Source organism: Elgaria multicarinata, chromosome 3 (assembly GCF_023053635.1).
Source record: "Elgaria multicarinata webbii isolate HBS135686 ecotype San Diego chromosome 3, rElgMul1.1.pri, whole genome shotgun sequence".
NCBI lineage: Eukaryota > Metazoa > Chordata > Lepidosauria > Squamata > Anguidae > Elgaria > Elgaria multicarinata.
This window is the reverse complement of record NC_086173.1, coordinates 78,949,512-78,971,661: the sequence shown is the minus strand read 5'-3', so window position 1 is coordinate 78,971,661 and position 22,150 is coordinate 78,949,512. Positions and strand designations below refer to the sequence as shown.

General features: G+C 41.2%; 1 protein-coding gene across 4 annotated transcripts in view; it reads left to right on the top strand.

Annotated features, from left to right (window-relative positions):
* Window positions 1–22,150, top strand: part of ARHGAP26 (Rho GTPase activating protein 26) — a 299,816-nt gene that overhangs the window by 141,542 nt on the left and 136,124 nt on the right. For all 4 annotated transcript variants that reach the window (XM_063120676.1, XM_063120675.1, XM_063120677.1 and 1 more), the window contains 3 exons: window positions 4,156–4,192; window positions 16,528–16,593; window positions 17,544–17,618. In XM_063120676.1, coding sequence (XP_062976746.1) covers window positions 4,156–4,192; window positions 16,528–16,593; window positions 17,544–17,618 — 178 coding nt within the window. The remainder of the gene's footprint in view (window positions 1–4,155; window positions 4,193–16,527; window positions 16,594–17,543; window positions 17,619–22,150) is intronic.

Below are 22,150 nucleotides of genomic sequence, written 5' to 3'. Positions count from 1 at the left end.
CCTCCCTCCAGAGTCGTTGCTTTCCAGCCAATCCAGACATGTACCTTTTTCTTGCCCAGATTAGTCTCAGCATGTTTACATGGACACAGACCAATCAAAGGAAGGGGAGCTATGTATAGTGGAAGAGCCATCTGAAAGAATAAGTTTCCTGCAGCTCTTACCTATTTAAGGCCTATATTAGCAATTGGTAGCTCTGATAGTCATTTGACTTACCCAGCCTCTGCTTTTCCGGACTGTAATGTGCTCTCTCTCTCTCTCGTGTTTCTACCTCCTTTTTACCCTTTTCATGCATCGATAGTTTCCTAGTTTCTTTTTAGGCAATTTTCAACACAATAAACTATCCCAACTGAGGAATCTGGTTGTCTCATGCCTATAGCATTTTGGATATACAACATTAGTTTTTGTGGCAGGAACAGACTCTTACAAAAGCTTCATTTTGGAAATGTTGCAGTCTATTGTTAGATATCTCCAAACCTAGGAAACCAGACAATAATCCTTCTTAAGCACCTTTGTTTGAAGGATTTGGGGAAAACCTCAAAACTTTTCTATAAATAAACCAGTATTGCTCTGTTTGTTTGTGGTAGATGATGCCTAACACTTCTTAATCTTGAAAGAAATAGAAGTACTAATTCCCCCATGTTCTAGAACTGGAAGATTTAGGCTTGTATTGGTTGTTTTCACATACTTCGAAGCACTTTGTTCCACTTCCTGAAATGTGTGTGTGTTTATGTGTTTTGTGTTGCACACCCTTTCCTCTGACTCTCTGATGTAGAGCTTCAAAGATATTTACAATAACCTGAAAGGCATGTGAGAAGTTGGAAAAAAGAAACATTGCATAGAGAAGCCACAAAATTTGTAGTAAACAAAATTATTTGGACAGAAACAGTCTCGTTCAGATCTGTATCCTCCTATCATGAAGATGGCAGCATTCTCTTGGTACAGAAATGCATCTTGAATTTGAGACTTGTATATATCTACCATAATACACAGGAATTATCATTTTCTATTGTTATAGATTGTCTTACAAGAAAATATTTCATAGGAATGTGAAATTGAGGGAAATGTATTTCCATTGGAAAAATGGGGGGGGGTTGTTGGGGGATTTTTTGGTACCCCCACCCCTTTTCTGGGCCTTGCAATCTTTATGCAGGATCACTTCCAGTATGTTGTGTTTGTATATTTGTAAATAAAATAAATATCAGAAGGACACGCTAAGTCTTCTGTGTGTTTCTCATCCAAAGAAAACTGAACTCTGTAGTGCTATTTATGCACTTCTTACCGATTTGGGTTGGTGGGGAGTTCCTAACAATATAAACGTTATGCCTGGAAGAAAACGCTTTTGCTGACAGCAGCTTTTTCTGTTTTACTGTGTCATTCCACCAAACTTCTAAAGTTGAGCAATTTCTTTCTGACTTTGAAAAGAAATCTCTAATCTTTTTGTATCATGCTACAGTTATTTCAAACTAAATATTTTTGCTTGTAGTCATTCTGAGATAGTTGACTTCAAAGGCAGGAACAGGAAGTTTTGTCAGACTATATTCTTCATTTTAAAAGATCAGCAGACAATAGAAATGGTCATTTATCTACCTCTTAAAACTTGAAGTTGCACATAATATTCAGTCTATATATAATTTCAGATGTCTTTTTGATAGCTTAAGTTATTTTATAAACAGTTTTCCCAAATGTAAAATTCTGAGAATGCAAATTGTAAATAATTTGATTTTGGGGGAGGGGGCATATTGCTTGCACATACAAATACAAGAAAAGGGAAGCATAATTGAAAACACACACCACAATATAAATTCTGCTACCCACCCTCCACAAGTGCAATAAAGAAATAGTAATTTTGTGAGATCCTATATAACTAAAGTGACCATATGGAAAGGAGGACAGGGCTCCTGCTGTATAGAAATGGGGATTTCAGCAGGTGTCATTTGTATGCATGCAACACCTGGTGAAATTCCCTCTTCATCACAACAGTTAAAGCTACAGGGCCCCTGCCCTCTTTTGTACCTGGTCAAGAGGCAGGGCTCCTGCAGCTTTAACTTGCGATGAAGAGGGGATTTCACCAGGTGCTGCATGAATACAAATGACACCTGCAGAAATCCCTTTTTCTATACAGCTGTTAAAGATACAGCAGGAGCCTTGTCCTCCTTTCCATATGGTCACCCTACTATAATGCTATAAATGTTCTAGATTGTAGATGACTTTGTAAAAGTATAGCCTTATATTTCAGCAAATTTGTAGTGGTTAGACCAGCCTTCCCTAATCTGGTCCCATCCAGATGTTTTGGACTGCAACCCCCATTATTCCCAGCCAGGATGGCCAATGGTTGCTGTTAAATACCTTGAAAACCTTGCATAAACAAGTTTTTTTCAGTATGAGGTTTGAGATAATCAACAAAAGTTATTGCACAACTCTTGTCTTTTCTTCTTTGAATCAATTGAAAGGCAGGTACATGCATGTCTGTATATTATATGGTGTGGTTTTGCTTGAGCTTTTAAGATGGTGAGGGGTGGGAAGAGCAAACCATGAGAAGAAAAATAATTTCTAGATACTATCCTGGGGGAAGGGAGGTGAAGAATTTTCTCTCATAGTTTTACTATGAGACCAGAAGGAAAGATGTGAAAAAGACAGAAACTAGGTGTCTGTGAATTCATATGTGAAAACCTGTGAGTGTGAATGTTTATGTGACTGCAATTAAGTGTAGATAATCTGCTTAGAGGTCTGGGTATGGTACATACCTCACATAGGCATACATTTGGTAGTTTTGTCTCAGTCATGTTCAGTTCTATAGGGAAGAATACAGAGCTATGCTCCTATAACCAATGAGATCAGTTAACCAGCAACAATGGCTAACTGTTGGCAAGAGCAACGCTATTGGTGGTTTTCTTTGCTTTGCTAAAAAGGACTTGTGTATTGGAGGGATGCTGTAATTTGAAAAACACTGCTGTTCACTTTGAAAGACAGCTGAGCTTTTATAGGCCTTGTGGTTTCCTTTGTGCTTTGAGCCATAAAACATGACTGTGGTGGAAATAGCCACATCAAACTGTTTGGACATCATTCAGGGTGCTAAGTGTGGTTTGCTCTGGCCCTTGTAATGTGTGCCTGGTATAATAGGAAATATGCTTCTGAAGGGCCCCATTTGTATTTTTCTGGGACTGGAGACAATTTTAATTGTACACTTAGAACCCCAGGAACAAAAGCAATTCACCTTATGTTTATATTATAGAATTTTAAACAGGTTAAATTATTGTACAATGTGCATTACGGGATGTGTTGTTGTTTTGAGGAAAAATAATTATCCCTGATTGGTAGCATGGCTTACGCTAATTTTTGTTCATAGAAAAATGAATAAGAGTCTTCCACCACTTCATTACTAAATAAATACATCTCAAATGTCTTTCAATAAAAACCAGTTCCCATGACGACTACTTGGGTTTATGTTCCACCCATGGTGACTGGTTTTTTCTCTGTTGTCCATATTCAGAAAGGGTTGACATAATCAATGGAATGTTCCACCTCATGGCTGTGGCCAGGTTCAACACACCACCGGAAACACTTAAAAATATTGTTTGTATTAGCTTGCCAAGACCAGAATCTTTATGGACAGCTGCTTGGGCTCAAAGGAATGATCCTTGTATGGTCAGAGTGTTACAGATGACCTGTAAGTCTCTGTTAACTAGGCTCTAAATTAGCAACAAAGTTGAAAGAGAGGGATAAAGGCTGTTTTGCCATCAATTTGCAAAGTTGAAAAAGGACTGTGTATTGTTCCTAGCCACCAAAACTCATCCTTCACATCCCACATTCACCAAACAACTTACACTGCCTTCCCAATAGCTGCAGTGTTTGTTTTGGATAAAAGGTGTGTGTGTGTGTGTGTGTTTGTGTTTGCTTGTGTTAATTAATCATCATTGCTGTCATTTAATGTTGTTTTAAAATGTCTTAAAAGATTCTTTCCTCCATTTAATCTCTGTACATCTTGTCTGACTCAAAGATGATAATCTGTAGTTTTTATTTAAGGTTGTAGGTCTTCTTTTCTGGACTTGCAGCTCAGGTTCTCCTGTGATGTGGGCTTAATAGTAGGAAGATATTGAATCATTGCTATGGTGCAAGCATTACAAAAACTTAAATTCTTTCCTCTTTATTTTCCAGGTCTATAACTCGAACAAAGACAACCAAAGTGAAGGCAGTAAGTCATTTTGCTTATTTTTAAGTAAGGCTGTATATTATTGAAAGGATCTTTTGTAGAACTGCATCCCTGACTCTCAGAAGCCAGTAGGTGGTGCTCCAAGTAATCCACTTTACTTTAGTCAACTAACTACATCACTTTTGTCATGAAACTGATTTCTGGCAATCATGCTGTTGTTACTTTAAAGATCTGAGCATCAAGCATTTTTCACAGTGATACTAGATCAGGTTGGAAAGGATAACAGTTATTTTGTGGCTAATAGTATAGAGAGATACTTAAATATTACATAAAAGAGCTTTATGGTTTAAGGTGCTTGAGGTCCTGCAAGTGGACGTCCTGGATAAAACTCAAGAGCTGCTGAGTCCTGAAACTGGCTCTGTCGCAAATTCTTTGTTTCCTTTGGCAAGTTACTTAACGACCTTTTGTCTCAGTTTACACAACCCAGGCACAGAAGTTTACAGAAGGGAAGCAAGAAGGAGAACTAAGATTTTTCTAAATCTCACTTCCTCGTTTTACCTTCCTTAAATTATGATTAATAGAAATGAAATATTTTACGCTAAAAGGAGCTTGTTCAAGAGCCTGCCCATGGACTGTCTTCAAGGAGATGAACTGTTCAGATGAAAGGCTCTTTGTATATGAAGTAGCACTATTTAAATATTTTCCTCTTTGACCCCCAAGTGTTGGACAAGGCAGAGTGCCTGTGCCGTCTTCACTGGACAGCCAGAGCCTTTCCCCACTGCTGTTTAAAATCCAGTCCTGTTTCTAAGCACCCAGACAGCTTGCGAATGTCTGTGTGGCTCAGCTTCCCCTATTCCCCTCCCCACTTACACTATGCCATGATGCTGCAACAGATCTTTTGTTTATCCTGGCTGAGAACTACACAGTAGTGCATGTTCTTTCTTAAATATGTATGTGCTCAGTATTGGAATACTGCTGAGTGGCCCTCTGTTTAAACCTGTGAGATTGGAATTGTTTGCAACAACTGACGCCTTTCCTTTTTCCTTTTTGTTTAAAGGCGAGCAGCACTCAGTTGCAACCCTTGTGAGATCATCGTGCCTTTTCTTGCTCAGGGATCCCGCCTGGTGGTGTGTCTTTATAAATAGAATGTTGTCCCTAGTAAATTTGAGAAGCAGCGTAGCTTCTTCAGCTGTTAGGTCACTCTGGCTGACAGAACACTCTACAGTAGCTCAGCTTTCCTTCCTATCCACTATTGATAAATGGCACATAATTTTAAACCCACACTTTCCTCCCTTAGCTCTCTTCTCCTCCTCCTCAGCCCAAGATTTACATACCTGTCATCTCTTTAAGACAACCAGTGAGCAATACAAGATGGTGCAATTAGAGGCAATTATACTTCAATAGTCTATATGATTCTTTCAACTTCCGTCTTCCCTTCCCCCCTGTGATATATTCACTGCCGCTTGTGTTGACTCAGTACATTGAATTAGACATGATAGAGCCATTTGATGTGTGACAAGTTGGCTGTGAATACATACACACACCCACACCCACACACCGCAGTTACCTCAGGTTAGCTTTTGTTTTGTGTTTGTTTTAGGAAGTTGCCTTGAGTGAGTAAAGGCATTGAAAGTGTTGTTGTTGTTGTTGTTGTTGTTATTATTATTATTATTATTATTATTATTATTATTTATTTATATAGCACCATCAATGTACATGGTGCTGTACAGAGTAAAACAGTAAATAGCAAGACCCTGCCGCATAGGCTTACATTCTAATAAAATCATAATAAAGCAATAAGGAGGGGAAGAGAATGTAAACAGGCACTGGGTAGGGTAAACAGGCACAGGGTAGGGTAAAACTAACAGTGTAAAGTCCAAACAACATCAAGTTTTAAAAGCTTTAGGAAAAAGAAAAGTTTTTAGCTGAGCTTTAAAAGCTGCGATTGAACTTGTGGATCTCAGATGTTCTGGAAGAGCGTTCCAGGCGTAAGGGGCAGCAGAAGAAAATGGACGAAGCCGAGCAAGGGAAGTAGAGACCCTTGGGCAGGCGAGAAACATGGCATCAGAGGAGCAAAGAGGACGAGCGGGGCAATAGTGTGAGATGAGAGAGGAGAGATAGGAAGGAGCTAGACAGTGAAAAGCTTTGAAGGTCGACAGGAGAAGTTTATATTGGATTCTGAAGTGAATTGGAAGCCAATGAAGAGATTTCAGAAGTGGAGTAACATGGTCAGAGCGGCGAGCCAGGAAGATGATCTTAGCGGCAGAGTGGTGGACAGAGACCAACGGACTGATGTGAGAAGAAGGCAGGCCAGAGAGAAGAAGGTTGCAGTAGTCCAACCGTGAAATAACCAGTGCATGAACAAGCGTCTTGGCAGAAGAGATAGACAGAAATGATCGAATCCTGGCTCAGCCTGAGTCCAGAAAAGCCCATGAAATAAGGAATAGGAGAAGGGTTACCGTCTGGCTTATGTTTGCAACTCTGCCGTAGGTGTTGACTTGCAGCTCTGTTTTCAGTAGTAGAAGGAGCAGCCGCCTACTAGGTGTAGATGATGCTTTGTGTTGCTCCAGTTGTTGGTAAACGATTTGCAACATTAGAAATATGTCTGGGAGAATCCAATTTTTGTTACTTAATTTACCAATTTCTGCTATTAAATTGGCTTCAGAGTGGAGTGACCGTGACCCTTCCCCCTCCCCTTCTGATCCTTTCTTGTGTACTGTGAAATGCATATGCACTTCTAAATCACAGGTCAACACATTTTCTACATGGGTCCCTACAAGGATGAGTAAATGCTCAGCAAATCCTGTGCACAGTTTGTGTTGAACAGTATTTTTGGATTGGAAAGGTATCCTTAACCCGTACTCCATCCTTTCCCCAGTATCCTTGTACCAGCAATGCACATCTGGATGTTTATATGGAATGATCCACAATTTGCTGCATATGAGAGACAATGAGCTTCAATACACACAAAGAAAATTCTGTGCCTGACTGTGGCTTTCATCATCTCAGTATTCCCACCACTGCGACGTGCTCCTTCACACATGACTAAATGATTTGTTCCCTTCTCGGAAAGGCCCCAATGTGTTTTAATGAGACAATGCCATCTAGTGGCAGAAAGATCCCCCGTTATCCAGATAATGCCACATTATCTGTAGTTTATTCAAATACGTAATTTCCAGGAAATAGCACAGAAGTCCTGGCTGTTGATGATGTCGTGTAATGGACCTATAAACTTCTGTGAATGGCCAATCACAACTGTGCTATATATCACTCATTTAGAGAAGCCCTATGACATCCTGGAGTGAGGGTCAAATGAAATATTTTGCTAATCATGCATAGCAGACCTTACTTACTTACTTGAGGGCTTGGGGAAATATAAAAAATGTGTGGCAACCCCAAAACAGCCGAAAGTGGATGGAACATGCTCAGTGGCATTGGAATGCTGGCTGACTGTTTCAGTGGGGAACAGACAGAAACCCTGGCAGGAGAAGAATAGAAGGCAGCATCCTGGAAGACTGCATGGTTTGGAACCCTGGGTAGGAACCCTCTTATCTATACGGCAATGTTGCAGTCTATGTGACAATATCGATGCAGGCAAATCTCTAGTAGCACTTTCCCCTGTTTCGTTGCTATAGCACTGTCAGCGTTTTCGGTGACCTTTCTCTCCATCACGACCTCTGTAGTTAAGAGCCAATTCAGCAGGGTTTGGTTTTATATATAAAAAATGGGGAAGCTACATTTCCTAGAATTTTGTGTCACGTTCTGTAATTACAATTGTAGAATAAACTCTGCCCTGGTCTGTCTTCTCCCTTTTAACATATGTGAAGGTGGGGTGGGTTGTTTTGTTTTTCAGGATGCTCTAAGAAAGTCCTAACAAAGTGAGAGAAAGAGGTTGGCACAGAAAAGGTTATTTGGTTGTAGCATCAGGAAGGATCTGTTAGCACATTCCCATATTTTTTAGGTTTTTGCAGGTTGCAGCACTCAAGAGCTCTTGTATGGTTCATAGATTTTCGGTGTCAGTGATGAACCTAGAGTCCACAACTCTTAGGGGTCCTCAGTTTTGAACATTTAGTGGTGATCCTTTTTATAGTACTGAAGATGGTTCTTTATGGCTACCCTTCAGCACATCAAGTGTTGGAATTTGTGGCATTACATCACTGTTAAGAGTCTGTATTTTACTTAAGGGTGAAACGGTGCTCAGGCCTGATCCAGATTTTATAGAGCTCAGAAATTGTTTTGCAAATGTTTGTCCTCCCAAAAAAGGGATTGGCGTAAAATGGATCTGAGAAGGGTCTTGCAGTTTTCATTTGTAAGAACATGTGTAGGAAACAGGAAATCTTGTTGCTGTCTGTGGCGTTACACCCCACAAGTCAATTCCCAAAGGTATGCCTGCAGTTTGTAAGTCTGTGGTTTGTAGAATGTTGGCCTGAGTGGGCGGAGTTAGAATGTCTTGGGAGGGGGGAGGAGTGATATATAAGGGAAGGACTGAGGGGATTGTGAGTTCTTTCCAGGGAGACTTGTTAGGGACTCTTAGAGTCTGTAGTGCTCTCTGCATTTATGGTACTTAAGTTTTAGGGAATTTGAGAGTCAGTGTAGTGAGTGGTGTCTTTAGAGTGTGATGTGCACGTAGTGGAAGTATATTAATCAATACTGATAATAAAGAAAGTTCAAGAGTGATTGTGTGAGAAAAAGGAAAGCGCGAATGTGAGAGTGACAGGATTGTATGGGAGGTTTCAAAAAGGTTTTTGGATGTTGTTATTTGAAACAAAGCTTATGAACTTTTAGAAATAAATTTTGATTGTTAGTTTTAAAACTACCACAAAAATCCCACGTGTCTGTTTGGCATTTATCATCTTAAGTTTACACATTCAGCACCCACTCTGACAATCATTCACCTAAGCAGATATAACTCACAGTGCATTATTATATATATTAAAACCCATTCTCCATTTTAAACCCCTTTCTCCACATAGTTTGGAGGAAGGTGGGCTTTATCCCTTGCCTCAGGCATATCAAGCGGTGGTGCTTGGCTTGAGCAGGGAGTAGCCTCGGCCGGGTCTGTTGTTCAGAGCCTGTGTTGCCCCATAATAAGTGGTGGCAGACGTGAGGTCTGGTGTTCAGAGCCTGTGTCGTGGCACTGTCCTTTAATCATCTTTTTTGGGAAAGAAAGGGAGCGTCTTGACCTGCCTAGATTTGACCTGCCTATAGTAGAAGCTCCCAGTGCAGTGGAAAGGCTCCACTTCACAGGATTACAACTCTAAAGAACATAAGAGCTGTGATGGATCCGAACCAAGGCTTGTCTAGTTCAGCATTCTGTTTTCACAGAGCCCAAGCAGCTGCTCGTGGGAAGCCCACTAGCAGGATATGAGCACAGTAGCTCCTTCCCACTCGTGGTCTCCACCAACTGAAATACAGAGGCATACTGCTCCTGATGCTGGGTGTAATATATAGCTATTGTGACTAGTAGCCACTGATACCTTATTCTCCTAAGAGATTTTTTCAGGATATGAAAACTTACAAGTATGTTGACTAGCAATTTTCCTTAACTATGGTCACCATGTGGGCAGAAAAACCTTTAGGAATTTCCTGAATCTTTGTGGAAGTATTCCTGATGAAAATAAGAAATTCAAAAAGGATATTTTTGGGAACAAATATGGGCTCTTTAAATAGAATTTGTTTACTGGTAATTTGCCACAGAGTTTTGAAATGTATTGATCGCCTAACAGTCATGTCCTTCTGATTCCTCTTGTGAGTTAGTCATTGGCTGTTTATTCTGGATTTGCTCCAGTTGTAATACAGAGATGTCAACCCCTATTTTTTCCTCCTTGTTCTTGTACAGACTGCTTCACCCTTTGGATTCCATCTCTCTGTGAACTAAAATCATTGCAGATGCCTAGCTGAAAACCATTCTGATTTCTTTTATGACTCTCTTAGAGGTCTTCTCCTAAATGGATTTGGGAGTAGGCCCATGAGATGTTCTTTTGACCCCACCCACTCTGGTTTTAAATCTCACCTCATCACTAGTTTTTGGGGTGTAGTACAGTAGTTGCTGTACCTGTTACTAACAAAAAAAAATGTCTTGAAGCAGCTCTTGAAATGGCCATTCTGCCATGCCCGGCATAGCCTGGGCATAGGAGGCATTTGTGGGCGGGGGAGATAGGAGACGTGCCCAGCCAGCATTGGCTGAGTGCTGGTATGGTGCCACATAGGGGAGGGGATAAGGAGCCTAGAAACTGCGAGCTCTCACTCCCTTCACCCTCTTTGCTGCACGGCTCCCTCCCTCCCTCCCTGTAGGCAGTGTGGGCTTGCTGGTTGCCGTTTGGAGCTGAGTAGGGATTTTTTACTCCTGTACTGAATTGTGCAGGAGTTTTTTCGCCTACTCCACACTCTGAGACAGTCTGGGTGTATTAATTAGGTTAATCTGTTATCTAATTTGGTCACATTTTGCTATTTGGCACTAGTTACGGGCATCCAGCGTGGGAGTGGGAATGGTGAGCATTCACATGGCACTGTTCTCAGTGACTGATAAGTCCGAGGCTCCCAGCTTTGAGCCCCACGGCCTACCTGGGAGATATGACTTAACTTTGGGGCTGACCCTACTCACCCACTCAGAGCTGGATGGCCTGAGATAGGGCGTGACAAAAGAAGGTCCCCCGACCCCACAAGGGGCAGGCCCGGGGGAAGGCGAAAGACGCAGCGCCTACCCTTGGGCCACGAATGGCTCGCCCAACTTCAGGGGCCTGGCAACAGGCCATACTGGATGCCCAGTAGGATTCACCCCCTTTTGCAGATCATTTAATAAAATGTGGCCCTGTTTAAATCCAGCTGTTGTTGTCTCGTCTCCTTATTTATTGACCTTCGCACCACAAAGTGTAGTTTTGCGCCACCATTTCAAACTAAGGTGACGTAGTAAGTTCAGATTTGCAGTCACGCATTAAGAGTCTTATAAAATGATTCAGATTACATCCAAAACTAAACTCTGTATTAGCCATTCAGATTGTGTCTGTGAGCCGAAGAATCCATTCACACATCTGTTAGAACACACTTGTAGGTGGACCTTATTTTTAAGCCAGGCATAATTTTAAAGGTGGTTTGCTTACTAGCTCTGGAAGTCCCAGCAGTGAAAATGACAGAAAGAGCTCCAGCTTTGTGTCTGGTATCCTTACAAGGAAGTAAATAGCTATAATATATTTGCACAACACAAGTTACATAGGAATCTCTTGCAGGAGCCAAGCGACTGCAAGCAATTATCTACAGTCAATGTCATCTTGTGTTTACAGGTGCAATTACACATGTTACTCATTACAAAATATGGTGACTGGTTTTCATGAAAATTATTTCAGCGTTTCAAAGCCCCTTTTGAATGTCTGGGTTGAAAATGGGCCTCGAAGAATGGAAGTCCCAGAATCTGACTTCTACTATGGCTAAGGCTCTCAGTGGCTGAGAAACAGAGCGGCATTTATGTCCTGCTTGTCGGCTTCCCACAGACAACTAGTTGGCCACTATGTGTACATAATGTTGGATGGGCCTTGGTCTGATCTTTTTCTTGGTCAGTCACAACCAGCTCAGATCCCATCAGCTTATATGTAAAGCTAGGGTGTTGTTGTTGTTTTGCCTAATGTGAATCACTTTACACTTGCTGACATTGAACTGGGAGAATTTGCCATTTGGATGCCAATCCCTATTTTGAAGAGATCCCTTTAGAGCTCTTCACAATCCCCTTTTGTTCAGTGTTATCAGCAAACTTGGCTACCTCATTGATCACTGCTAATTCCAGATAATTTATGAACAAGTTGAAAAGCATTGGTCCAACACAGAGGTTGAGGGTGAGGGAGCTTGGATTTCTGGGTCCGAGGTCAGAGCATTATCTCTGACCTCAGATCCAGGAATCTGAAATATCTTCTGGGCCCCCAGATGTTGTCTAGGGGCTATAGGATTTCCCTTTTAAAAACAAAACAATAAAAGAAATAAACAGCACCAACCAATTAAATCCCCCTTCAGCATCAGACCATTTTAATATGCCAAATTCCTACCTGAATAAAACTTTAGTGTCTGCTGGCGGAACGATAAAGAAGGGGCCAACCTAACCTCCCTCAGCAGGGAAGCAGGATATAAAAACATCTTTTAAATAGATAAACCCTTTCAATAAGATCTTTTATATCAATGTTTTAAAAGAATAAATAAATTCAAAGTAGTAGTAATATTCAGGTAAGTAAAAGAAGCAGTTTTAAAGATTTAATAAATTTTTGAAGTTCCACAAGGTTTTTAGGCTTGGATACGTAGCAGAATGTGAATACAAAGATACACAAACATGGTTCATCAGATGTGAACTATGCTGGTTATTATTTCTATTCCTCCTTAAGATGCACTGACATATCGGCCTGATTGCCACACACTTGTGTTTTAAGGAAGATTAGGGATGATAATATATAAAGGCACAGTTCACAATTGATTTGTCCATCGTGTATGTTGTACTTGAGTGTTCATGAGTATAAAAAATCTTGTTAGGTCTGGCCTTAAAATATGTGGTTGTAGTTAGTAATAATCTCTCTTTCTCCAGCTTTCTGTTGTTTCTCTGAATCCTTGTTTTACGTTGCCTCTGCAATGCATATTTTGTTCACCTGTAAGAGCTTACTTCATTTGCAAAAGCAAGAACTTGATGGTGGTTTTTTTAGCTAAACGTTTTGTAAATTGCGGAAGTGCTTTTCCTTAACAAATGGTTGACTGTAGGTAACAATTCTGATTTAAAGCCAGTGAAGTGATATATTATTCCTTCAGAGGAATACATGTCCAGAGGAATTCACTTATACATGTCTGCTCTGTACTAAGTTGTTGAAATTAAGTTTGAAGAAGTCTGCTAAAGGGACTTAATTGAGTCTTATTATTTCCTTAGTAAGAATGTTTTAGTCCACAATTCATTTACATGCCTTCAGGACGCCTTAATTTGCATGGAATAAATATTTACTTCAACATGGTAATAATGCATTATGGAAATCTGTAAATGAAATAAATGAAAGAAGCTGTGGAGTCTAGTCCAGTGCAACACAATCCTGTGTGTTGGAGTGTAACATATAGCAACAATAATGAAAAACAGTGAACAGCAATATGGCTTCTCATTCCCAAGTTATTCCTTCTCATTCATTGTTTTTTGGGTGGGATATCACATAATAGCTTTCCCTAAAAATTCATTTCTATGGCTAAAAGAGCTTTATAGCTGTTTTGTAGTTGTGTTAGTCCAAGCGCCCATGTCAAATCATACTATTCTGTGATTCTATTCTGTCAGGTATGCTTTAGGGTGGATTCCTGCATCGAGCGGGCAGTTGGACTCGATGTCCTTATAGGCCCTTTCCAACTCTAGTATGATTCTACTTAAGTCATGAGGTACATGAATGAAACAAACTGCATCTGTTGGGAAATACTGTATATAATTCCAGATTGTCCAATCTGACTCACTTTGTTGGGATGTACTACTTTCTGACCCTTCCAAAAAGGGGACTCATTAATTAATTCATATGGTACATTATTGCCTCCAAAATGGCCTTTGGGGGGGCTGCCACCCCCTAAACATCCCAACAGTTGTGCATAAAACTGGCAATTTTGGAGATGCCACAACTTTTGTAATATGTCTAGATCGTCAAACCTTTTGTCCCTTATGACATAGGTATTTTGACATGGGTCCTTGGACTATGTGGAAAGGCTCTGCTTTCTAGGCTATTGTGCCATTACTTACCAAGAAAGTGGTAGTCAAATCATATTTTACAACTATAACACTAGAAAGTTTTTGTTGCAAGGCTTGTATTCTAGCCTTCTAATAATTCTGGTTGCTGTTTCCTGTAACTTCAGCTAGATATTAGCAGCCAATCTGAATGTTTAAAACTATTACTATTTATGGTTGTGTTAGACTGTTTATCTAGCCAGGAAGGGCAACTGATCATCTATCCAATCCCATAAGGACATGCTCACCATAGCTCTTTGACTTACAGTCCCAATTCACCAGCACACAATGATTGATACTTACAAGGTTGTCAGCATATGCTTACTTGGTGGCTGTTCAGTCATTCACCCTGTAGAGGGTGGTAAGATATAATGCCAGTTGTGGGTTTATACACAATTGGAACTATTCAGCCCTTCTGGCCTCTGAAGTGGGGTGTTGGTGGGGAGATGCTGCACTGCTCCCAATCTTTTGCCTGCATTTTGTTCGTGCACACACGCTGAATTATGGCTGGGGGGTTTAGGCTGGATGTGGGCAGCTTGTGCTCATGTAAGGATGACTGCCAATCAACCATTTACAGACTGCACTGTGCACGGATATGGAACGATAAGGTTATAGCTAATGTGGAATATTTTTTGTTTGCTGAGCCATAAACCATCACTTGACAGCCACAACTGCTTTGTTCAAGCCTATCAGTTTCTTTGTCTGTGTTTTCCCAGTATATTCATCCCCCCACCCCCACCATATATATCCTTAGTAAATCCTAGATCCTTTTATTTGTTACTGATGCTGATAGTGATCATACTAGATGACAACAACAACAACAATGATGGCTTTAAATGTTAATATCAGCACTTTGAATCGGGCCCGGACATGGACTGGCAGCCAGTGCAAATGGAAAACTATTGGGTTAATATGATCATGTTGACCAGTCCCCATTAACAGTGTCACTGCCCTGTTTTGGACCAGTTGAAGTTTTCAAAGGCAGCCCCACATATAATATATTGCAGTAATCTAGATGATAGGTTTTCAGAGCATGATAAGTGTAGCTAAACTATCTTTGTCTAGATAAGGGTGTAGTTGCTATATCAGTTCCGGACTAGGAGCATCTTCAAAATACAATTTTTCAGGGGGAGTGCAACCCACTCCAGAACAGCTTGAACATCATTTAGCTGGGCACCAACTCTGATACCACCTCTGTCAGCTCAGGCAGGGAATCTGATGGATAGCGGGGTGGGCGGTACACTAGTAGAATCCATAATCTATCTCAGGTACCCAACACAAGATAATACACTCAAAATCTGCACTCAAATGAACAGGAAGCAGAGAGAGAGTGAGAGTGAGAGTGAGAGTGTTGGTGCTGCACTGAGTACCCAGGAAGGCACAGCTGGGAGAGAATAACCCTGCCCAGTTCCCCTGCCTAAGCCTCAGTAATGTATACCAGGCTGGCCTCCTTATCCACAATCAAATCATGGATAAGGAAGATTTTCTTTTGGATTAACCTGGCATTCAGCACCAGCCGCACCAGACCTAAGGGCAAGCTGGTAAGGCCGCCAGGAACCATCTGGCTGGGGGAAGAACAAGAAGAGGGGATAGTCCTAAACTGTCTAGTCCTATTCTAATCAGCTGGCTGCTAATCCTCCAACACCATACCTGCCCCTGTGACCGCAGTTATGGGGGCACCCCCTTGCCCCCCTGAGTAACCCAATATATTTCCCAGGAACATAGTAAAAAAAATAGAAATATGGCATATAAAACAGTATAAAAGAGTCTATCTCATCTTTCCATTGTCACAGGACTATTAAGCATATGCTCTCGTCTGTTCTTCTCTATGTTGTTTCCTTCCGGTTAGTTCTTACTTCATTAACCTTTTAATCATAGAATCATAGAATAGTAGAGTTGGAATCTTTTCTTAGTGGTATATATGTTTTGATTTATATATAGTTCCCCTTCTGAATGGTATCTATGAAACCTGATGTGGTTTCTTTTTCTGGTTTTTTTTAATGTTCTGTTAATGCTGCAAACATATTATACAAAGTTATCCAATTTAATTTTCAAGGGAGCTACAAATTATATCTGGAAACAAAGCTCTTCCACTGATTTGTGGATGCTAGGAAAACATTTGGAAACAGGAAAATCTGTGCATAACAGTGAAGGATGAAAATAAACTATTCATAGGTTAAAACACATATGATTTGAATCAGGTCAAAGAGCTTTAATGTATAGCCTAGCTGGGAGGCCCTGCACTAAGGTGTCTCAAACTAATAAAGAAGCTCTTATCATTTTGGTTTTAATCGACTAGGTAAATCCATATATGTAATTGAAGAGTAGTGTTTTCAGTGTACTGGATCCAGAGTTTTATTCTCCTGACAGGAGTATCCCCAAATAGAATTCCACTTCGAAAGTTCCCCTTGACAGAATATGGGGAGGGGGAGGCAATTTTCACCAATTCCTCCCAACGTTTCACAGAATTATGAATAGAATTCTTTCAGAGTTTGGTTGTTGGGGTTTCCTCTGAGTGGATCACCATGTCTCTCTTTTTTTACACCAAAATCCATCTTCACTGTATGCAAAAAGCACCCTCACCTCACAGTCCAATGCTGAAGGTAAAACTATTCCCATTTTATCACTTGATATGTCCTTACTTTTTTTTCTTTTCTTGCAGCTGCCCAGTTGGATAATATGGGCTTCAGCATTGTCAAGAAATGCATCCATGCTGTTGAAACAAGAGGTAGTGTGGCATGCCAGACGTTCTTGTTTCTAGGGTGATATTCTGTGTGTCTTCCCAAGACTCTCTTGTATTTCTATAGCAAGTGTTGCCTTCCTGAGAATTCTCTCCATCCTCTGCTCTTTTAGGGTTGTCACAATCAGCTTGTGTTTCTGACGAAAGGTGGAAGCCAAAACATTGGGAAAAAATCCGAGCTTCTCATTTATATAAAACATTGTTGTGACTGCTTGCTTCTAGCTAGGATCTTGAACCTAGTTAAAACACAGCCATGTTAAATAGTTTCCTGTTCATCCATTGCTAGGTTTGTATGGTTGATCTTATGGCAGCCTTCCCTAACCTGGTGTCCTCCAGATGTTTTTTTACAACTCCCAGCATTTCTGAGCATGCTGGCTGGGGCTGATGTGAGTTGAAGTCCAAAACTTTGGGAGGGGACCAGGTTGGCAAAGGCTCCTCTATGGGTTTTTAAACCAGCTGTTGCACTACAGTTTAGTTTAATATTATTACAAGTCTTCAGGTCTGTTTGACATGGAGTCAGTGACAGGCATTCATTAAAACTTATATGTTAAATAGAATTAATAAAATTCTTCTCTAACTCTTTGTTATTTAGCTGTGTAACCAAATTTGGGATTATATGAAAAAGCTTAGATGTCCCCTTTTTGTGTATAAGATCTCTCCCTCACTCGTTCTTTACATTTTCCTTTTATTGGCCGATAGAGGAGAGGCTAACCTAAATTTCTGACTTGATCAGTAACTTGCAACACATACCCCACAACCCAGACATCCGAAATGACAGACCATCAACTATTTCTTTTAATAAACAATGTTGAAAGTGAGTATGGAACTGTGAAGGAGATTTAAACAGTATAGTGATTTCAGATCGCTTTTTCTAAAAGAAACATTACATTTCTTTTCAGTGATGCCTACAAGTTCAATAGAATTTCTTCTCCCCCTAGGGATCAATGAGCAAGGACTCTTCCGAGTAGTTGGTGTGAACTCCAGAGTTCAAAAGCTATTGAGTATCTTAATGGGTAAGTAAATTTTGAAGGAAGCAGCTTGCTGTTTTTCTTTGCTGACAATTATGTTTGGAGATGAGTTGTCAATGAACTGAGACCTACTGGTGTGCACTTCATTCTGGGAAGAAAAATAATTTTTAGTGTGAGATGTTCATGCAGAATCACTGGACTAAAACGCTGAGGCACAGGTTCCTTGGTTGGTGGAAAACAGATGTCCCTGACTTTATATCAATCATATTTCCATCCCTGACTTTATATCATTCATTGTAATGATTCTAACCAATTCAGGTTTTTACACTGCTGACATCAAAACCTGAGGGCGACTGAGGCAGATTTTTGCTCACATCTACAGACCTATATTTAGAAACAAATGCAGTTAGCATTACAGGTTAACATTTGGTTTAAATGGCAGCTGGATCAGGTTTCAGGGAAATACAGCTCGGTGTGAAAGTGCCATGGGAGCTTGTGGAGTGATGTTTCTGTATGGAACAGGAAGCATGATACGGTTGATTGTGGCTTGAACTTGGAGCCCTCTGTGGACAGAGGGTTGCAGCTGTGAGAAGGCCGGCCGCTGAAATCCTCTGCGATTTTGACAAGTCTGAGCCTTGCAGTCCCTGAACTTTCCCACTGCAAAAGGAAGCATAATTACTCCCTGTCAAGTTCTTGTGCAGAGCCAAGTCTGCACATTGGTGTGTGTGGGGGTGGGTGGGTTGTAAATGAGGAGCACAAACAGTGCTTTCTACAATAGTCGATTGTGACTTCCACTCACTACATTGCAGGATAGTGAAAGAACAGATGCAGAAACCTATTTTTCCAAAATCCTCTTCAGCAGCTGTATGCTGATGTTGTGTTTAGTATGCAAAGGGATTCATGCTCTTGTTCATTATAGTAAGCAGCTGTTCTTTCAGTGGAAAGAGGAATATCAACATGCCACGAAGCAGAAACCAATCATATAAAGGAAGCCTCCCACGGATTTTTACTATCACAAAGCTTGCTAGTCTTAAGGTGCAATCCTGTGCACACGTATCTGAACTCAATGAGTAGGCATGTATAGTATTGCACTGCCAGCTGCATAATGGATTACATTAGAAAATCCGAACAAAATCTATTAAGAGAGGGTGTGTTATTTTATGCACAGACTTCAACTGTTGTGTCTTGCATAGGGGTAAAGACAACTCATGTTCTGTTTTTGTTGAAGTAAATGGTAGTTTTACACTAGCAGAGAGTGAGCCTTGTTTTTTAGTTTTACTGTGTTTTGTGGTCACGTTTAAAACATGCTTCACCTTCATCAGGGCCAAACCAAAGCCATAAATCAGAGTCGATAAACCACGAGTGAGCTGAGGTACCACGACATTAGGTTGGCTGATAAGTCCTGACTACCATTAAAGGAAGTTTAAAAATGTGTTTGTGTAGTTTTCTTGCTTGGAGAAGCAAGGAATTAGGGGTAAGAAGGAGGGATGATAATAGAAGTGGCAAGACACAACCAGACATGGAACCAGAACCAGATGCATTGCAAATTATGTTTCTCCAGCTTAAAAGTTACTGAATGCTTTTATGCTCCAACTTCACCTTGATGATAACTTTTTACAAAACAATGAGATGTCTGGAATAAATTCTACTAAGAGGAGGACTTAGTATTTTGCAGTTGAATTATAAGTTTGTAATAGGTAGAAATGGCACTTTTTAGCACCTAATAAAAAACAATAATTCACCCTCCTTGAAGCTCTGCATGTTTTTGCCCGGGACCCAAGTCAATCGTATTTTGGAGGACAAAAAATCTTCTTTGGGACTGAGGAACGAGTTAAACATTTCCTCTCCTTTCTCCCCTGGCATAAGCACTGGGATGGTGTAACCAGTTAAGATGGTCTGAGAAAGTGACTGCAAAACAGGTTAAAAGAAACCGGAGGCCTGTAATGCTGTTTTGCTCAGTTACTGAAAAAATATATTCTGCTTTGTTGAGTTACTGAATATTATTGCTATTATATCATAATTATGAACCTTTCTCATGTATATTCGCTTGGGTGTATATATATATATATATATATATATATATATGCGCTTAATATGTGATTTTGTACATAATAACTATGGTATTATAAAAAATCTGTGTACCCCTTTTCCTGACATTGCTTACATCTTCTAGCAGTTGTGTGCTGCTTAGCATTATCTCACTTTGGGGGTTAATTAACCCATTATGGGTTATTGTGTCATCTGGTGGGAGTTTTTTTTAACCCACGGTGGCTTATTTGGCCAAAATAACCCACTCTGATAACCCACGGTTCTTCTTCGTGGTCTCTGTGCATCACACATATAGGCTTTGCGCCTGAGCGAAGCCCCGCTTCGGGAATTTTCTATAGCTAAGAGCCATTTTGGGCGGGAAATCCTCCCCTCTCTACTGCGCTTGTGCAAGAGGGTTCCCGCCCAGATTCCCCAGTTCTTCTTTGACCGTCATCGTGACAGCCTCGTTGGGAACTTCTCTCTAACAAACAAACAAAACTTAAGAGCTAAGACTTACCTTTTTTACTCTGTCCTCAATCTTTCTCCTTTTTCGTTGTCTTCTCTTTTTCCTAAATTTTTTTTTAAATAAAATTCTTTACCTCATTCTCTATCTCTTACTTTATTCTCGACCACATGGGCCCCAAGGCCCCATTCAAAAAGTGTGCCTGCTGTGGGACGAAACTGCTGCCCTCAGACAGCCACAATTTCTGCGTCATTTGCCTTGGAGAAGTAGACGCTTGCCCCCATTGCCAGGCCTTTTCAAAACTTACAAGGCGGCATAGGGCGGACAAACTGCGGGCCGAGCTGTGGGAGAGAGCACTTGCAGCAGTGGAGAAGCCTACTATGGCTTCTCAACAGGAGCCGTTAGTGCCTCCAGCCCCTCTCGAGCCATCAACAAGTCGGGCTGACAGACCCCGCCAGGATACCCCTGCAACGCCAGGGGGATACCTGATTGCTTCGGTAGCAAAAAAGCTATCCAAAAAAGCACGGACTCCAAAGTCCTCAGAAATTGTGAAACAGAAGAAGAAGGCTAAATCGGCAAAAAAGCACGATCACCATAAAAATAAACCTTCGACGTCGACTGTACCATCGATGCCCGCTCCTGCCCCTCCATCGATAATGGAAGAGGTTACGATCGTGTCCCCCCCTTCGACATCGAGGGTCGGACCGATGCCGACGCCATTGCTGTCAGAAGGTGAAATTAGGGATAATGCATCTCTCCAAGGCAGAGAACAAGGACACCCAACAAGGGGATCGAGCAGATGCTCACCCCCGGAGAACTTACCTGTTAATGTTCAACGTCGATATGATTATTGAAGATCGCCCACTCCTCTCGAACGTCGATCGGAATATCACCGTTCACCTGACTCAGTCCATTCCATCGATAGTTGATATTGAGAGGACGAACGCTACTATTATTCAAGACGACACCGTTATCGATCTCCTGTAAGGGAATGGAAAAGACAATCAGAATGGTCCCTTCCACCAAGGCTGACCTATTATTATAGAGATTGGCACAACGTCCACGATCGATATCGACAGGAAACTCGAGTATCATCCCCTCGACATTGACAAGCGCCATCGGCTACGATTTCAGCACCAGGGCAGGCTATCGAGACACTACCAACTCCACTACCCATTACATCAGTGGATTCTGCAGCTCGATGTCAAGAAGCACCATGTACACTGATGGTGCTATATAAATAAATAATTATAATAATAATAAAGCCGGGGAAATTCAAACTGTGGAAATAGCCTCATTTCCCGACGTAGGAGAAGACTACTGCTCAGACTCAGACTCTTGTACTTCGGCTGCCCCATCGATACCGTCGCCGGACGCGATAGTGCAGGCACAGGGGTCTGTCTCCCCATCTGAAGGACTTGGCCACTTTGCAGATCTCATTTAAAGAATGGCTCAAGCATTGGGCATAGAGACTCGACAAACAGTAGAAAAATTAGTCGATCCTGTCTTTGATGCCATATATACAGAAGCAACAACACCCATCGCTATACCCTTCTTACCGACCCTGACTAGGGCAGTAAAAGAATCCTGAAAAGACACTGCAGCATTACAACCATTATCAAAACGACTTAATAACATGTACAGAGTTCTAGACAAAGAAGCAGAGTTCCTTTTCACACATCCTCAACCGAACTCTGTTATTGTGGAGTCGGCACAAGGCCGTTCTCAAAGGATACATACAGCACCAGTCAACAAGGAAGGTCAACATCTAGACTTAATGGGATGTAGGTTCTATTCAACTGCAGCCTTAAGTCTTAAAGTATAAAACTACCAACCCACAATGTCCAGATACCAGTTATTCTTGTGGGACAAGATGATGTCATTGTGGGACAACTTGGGAGATGATCAGAGGGAGTTGGCAAGAGTATTCCACTCTGAAGCTACCAGAATGGCACGTCAGCAGATAGCTACAGCTAAACATCAAGCAGACTGTGGCGCAAAGACTATGGTGGGAGCAGTGGCCCTCAGAAGGCATGCCTGGCTCAGGTCCGCCGGTCTATCACAAGAAGCCAGAACTCGTATCGAG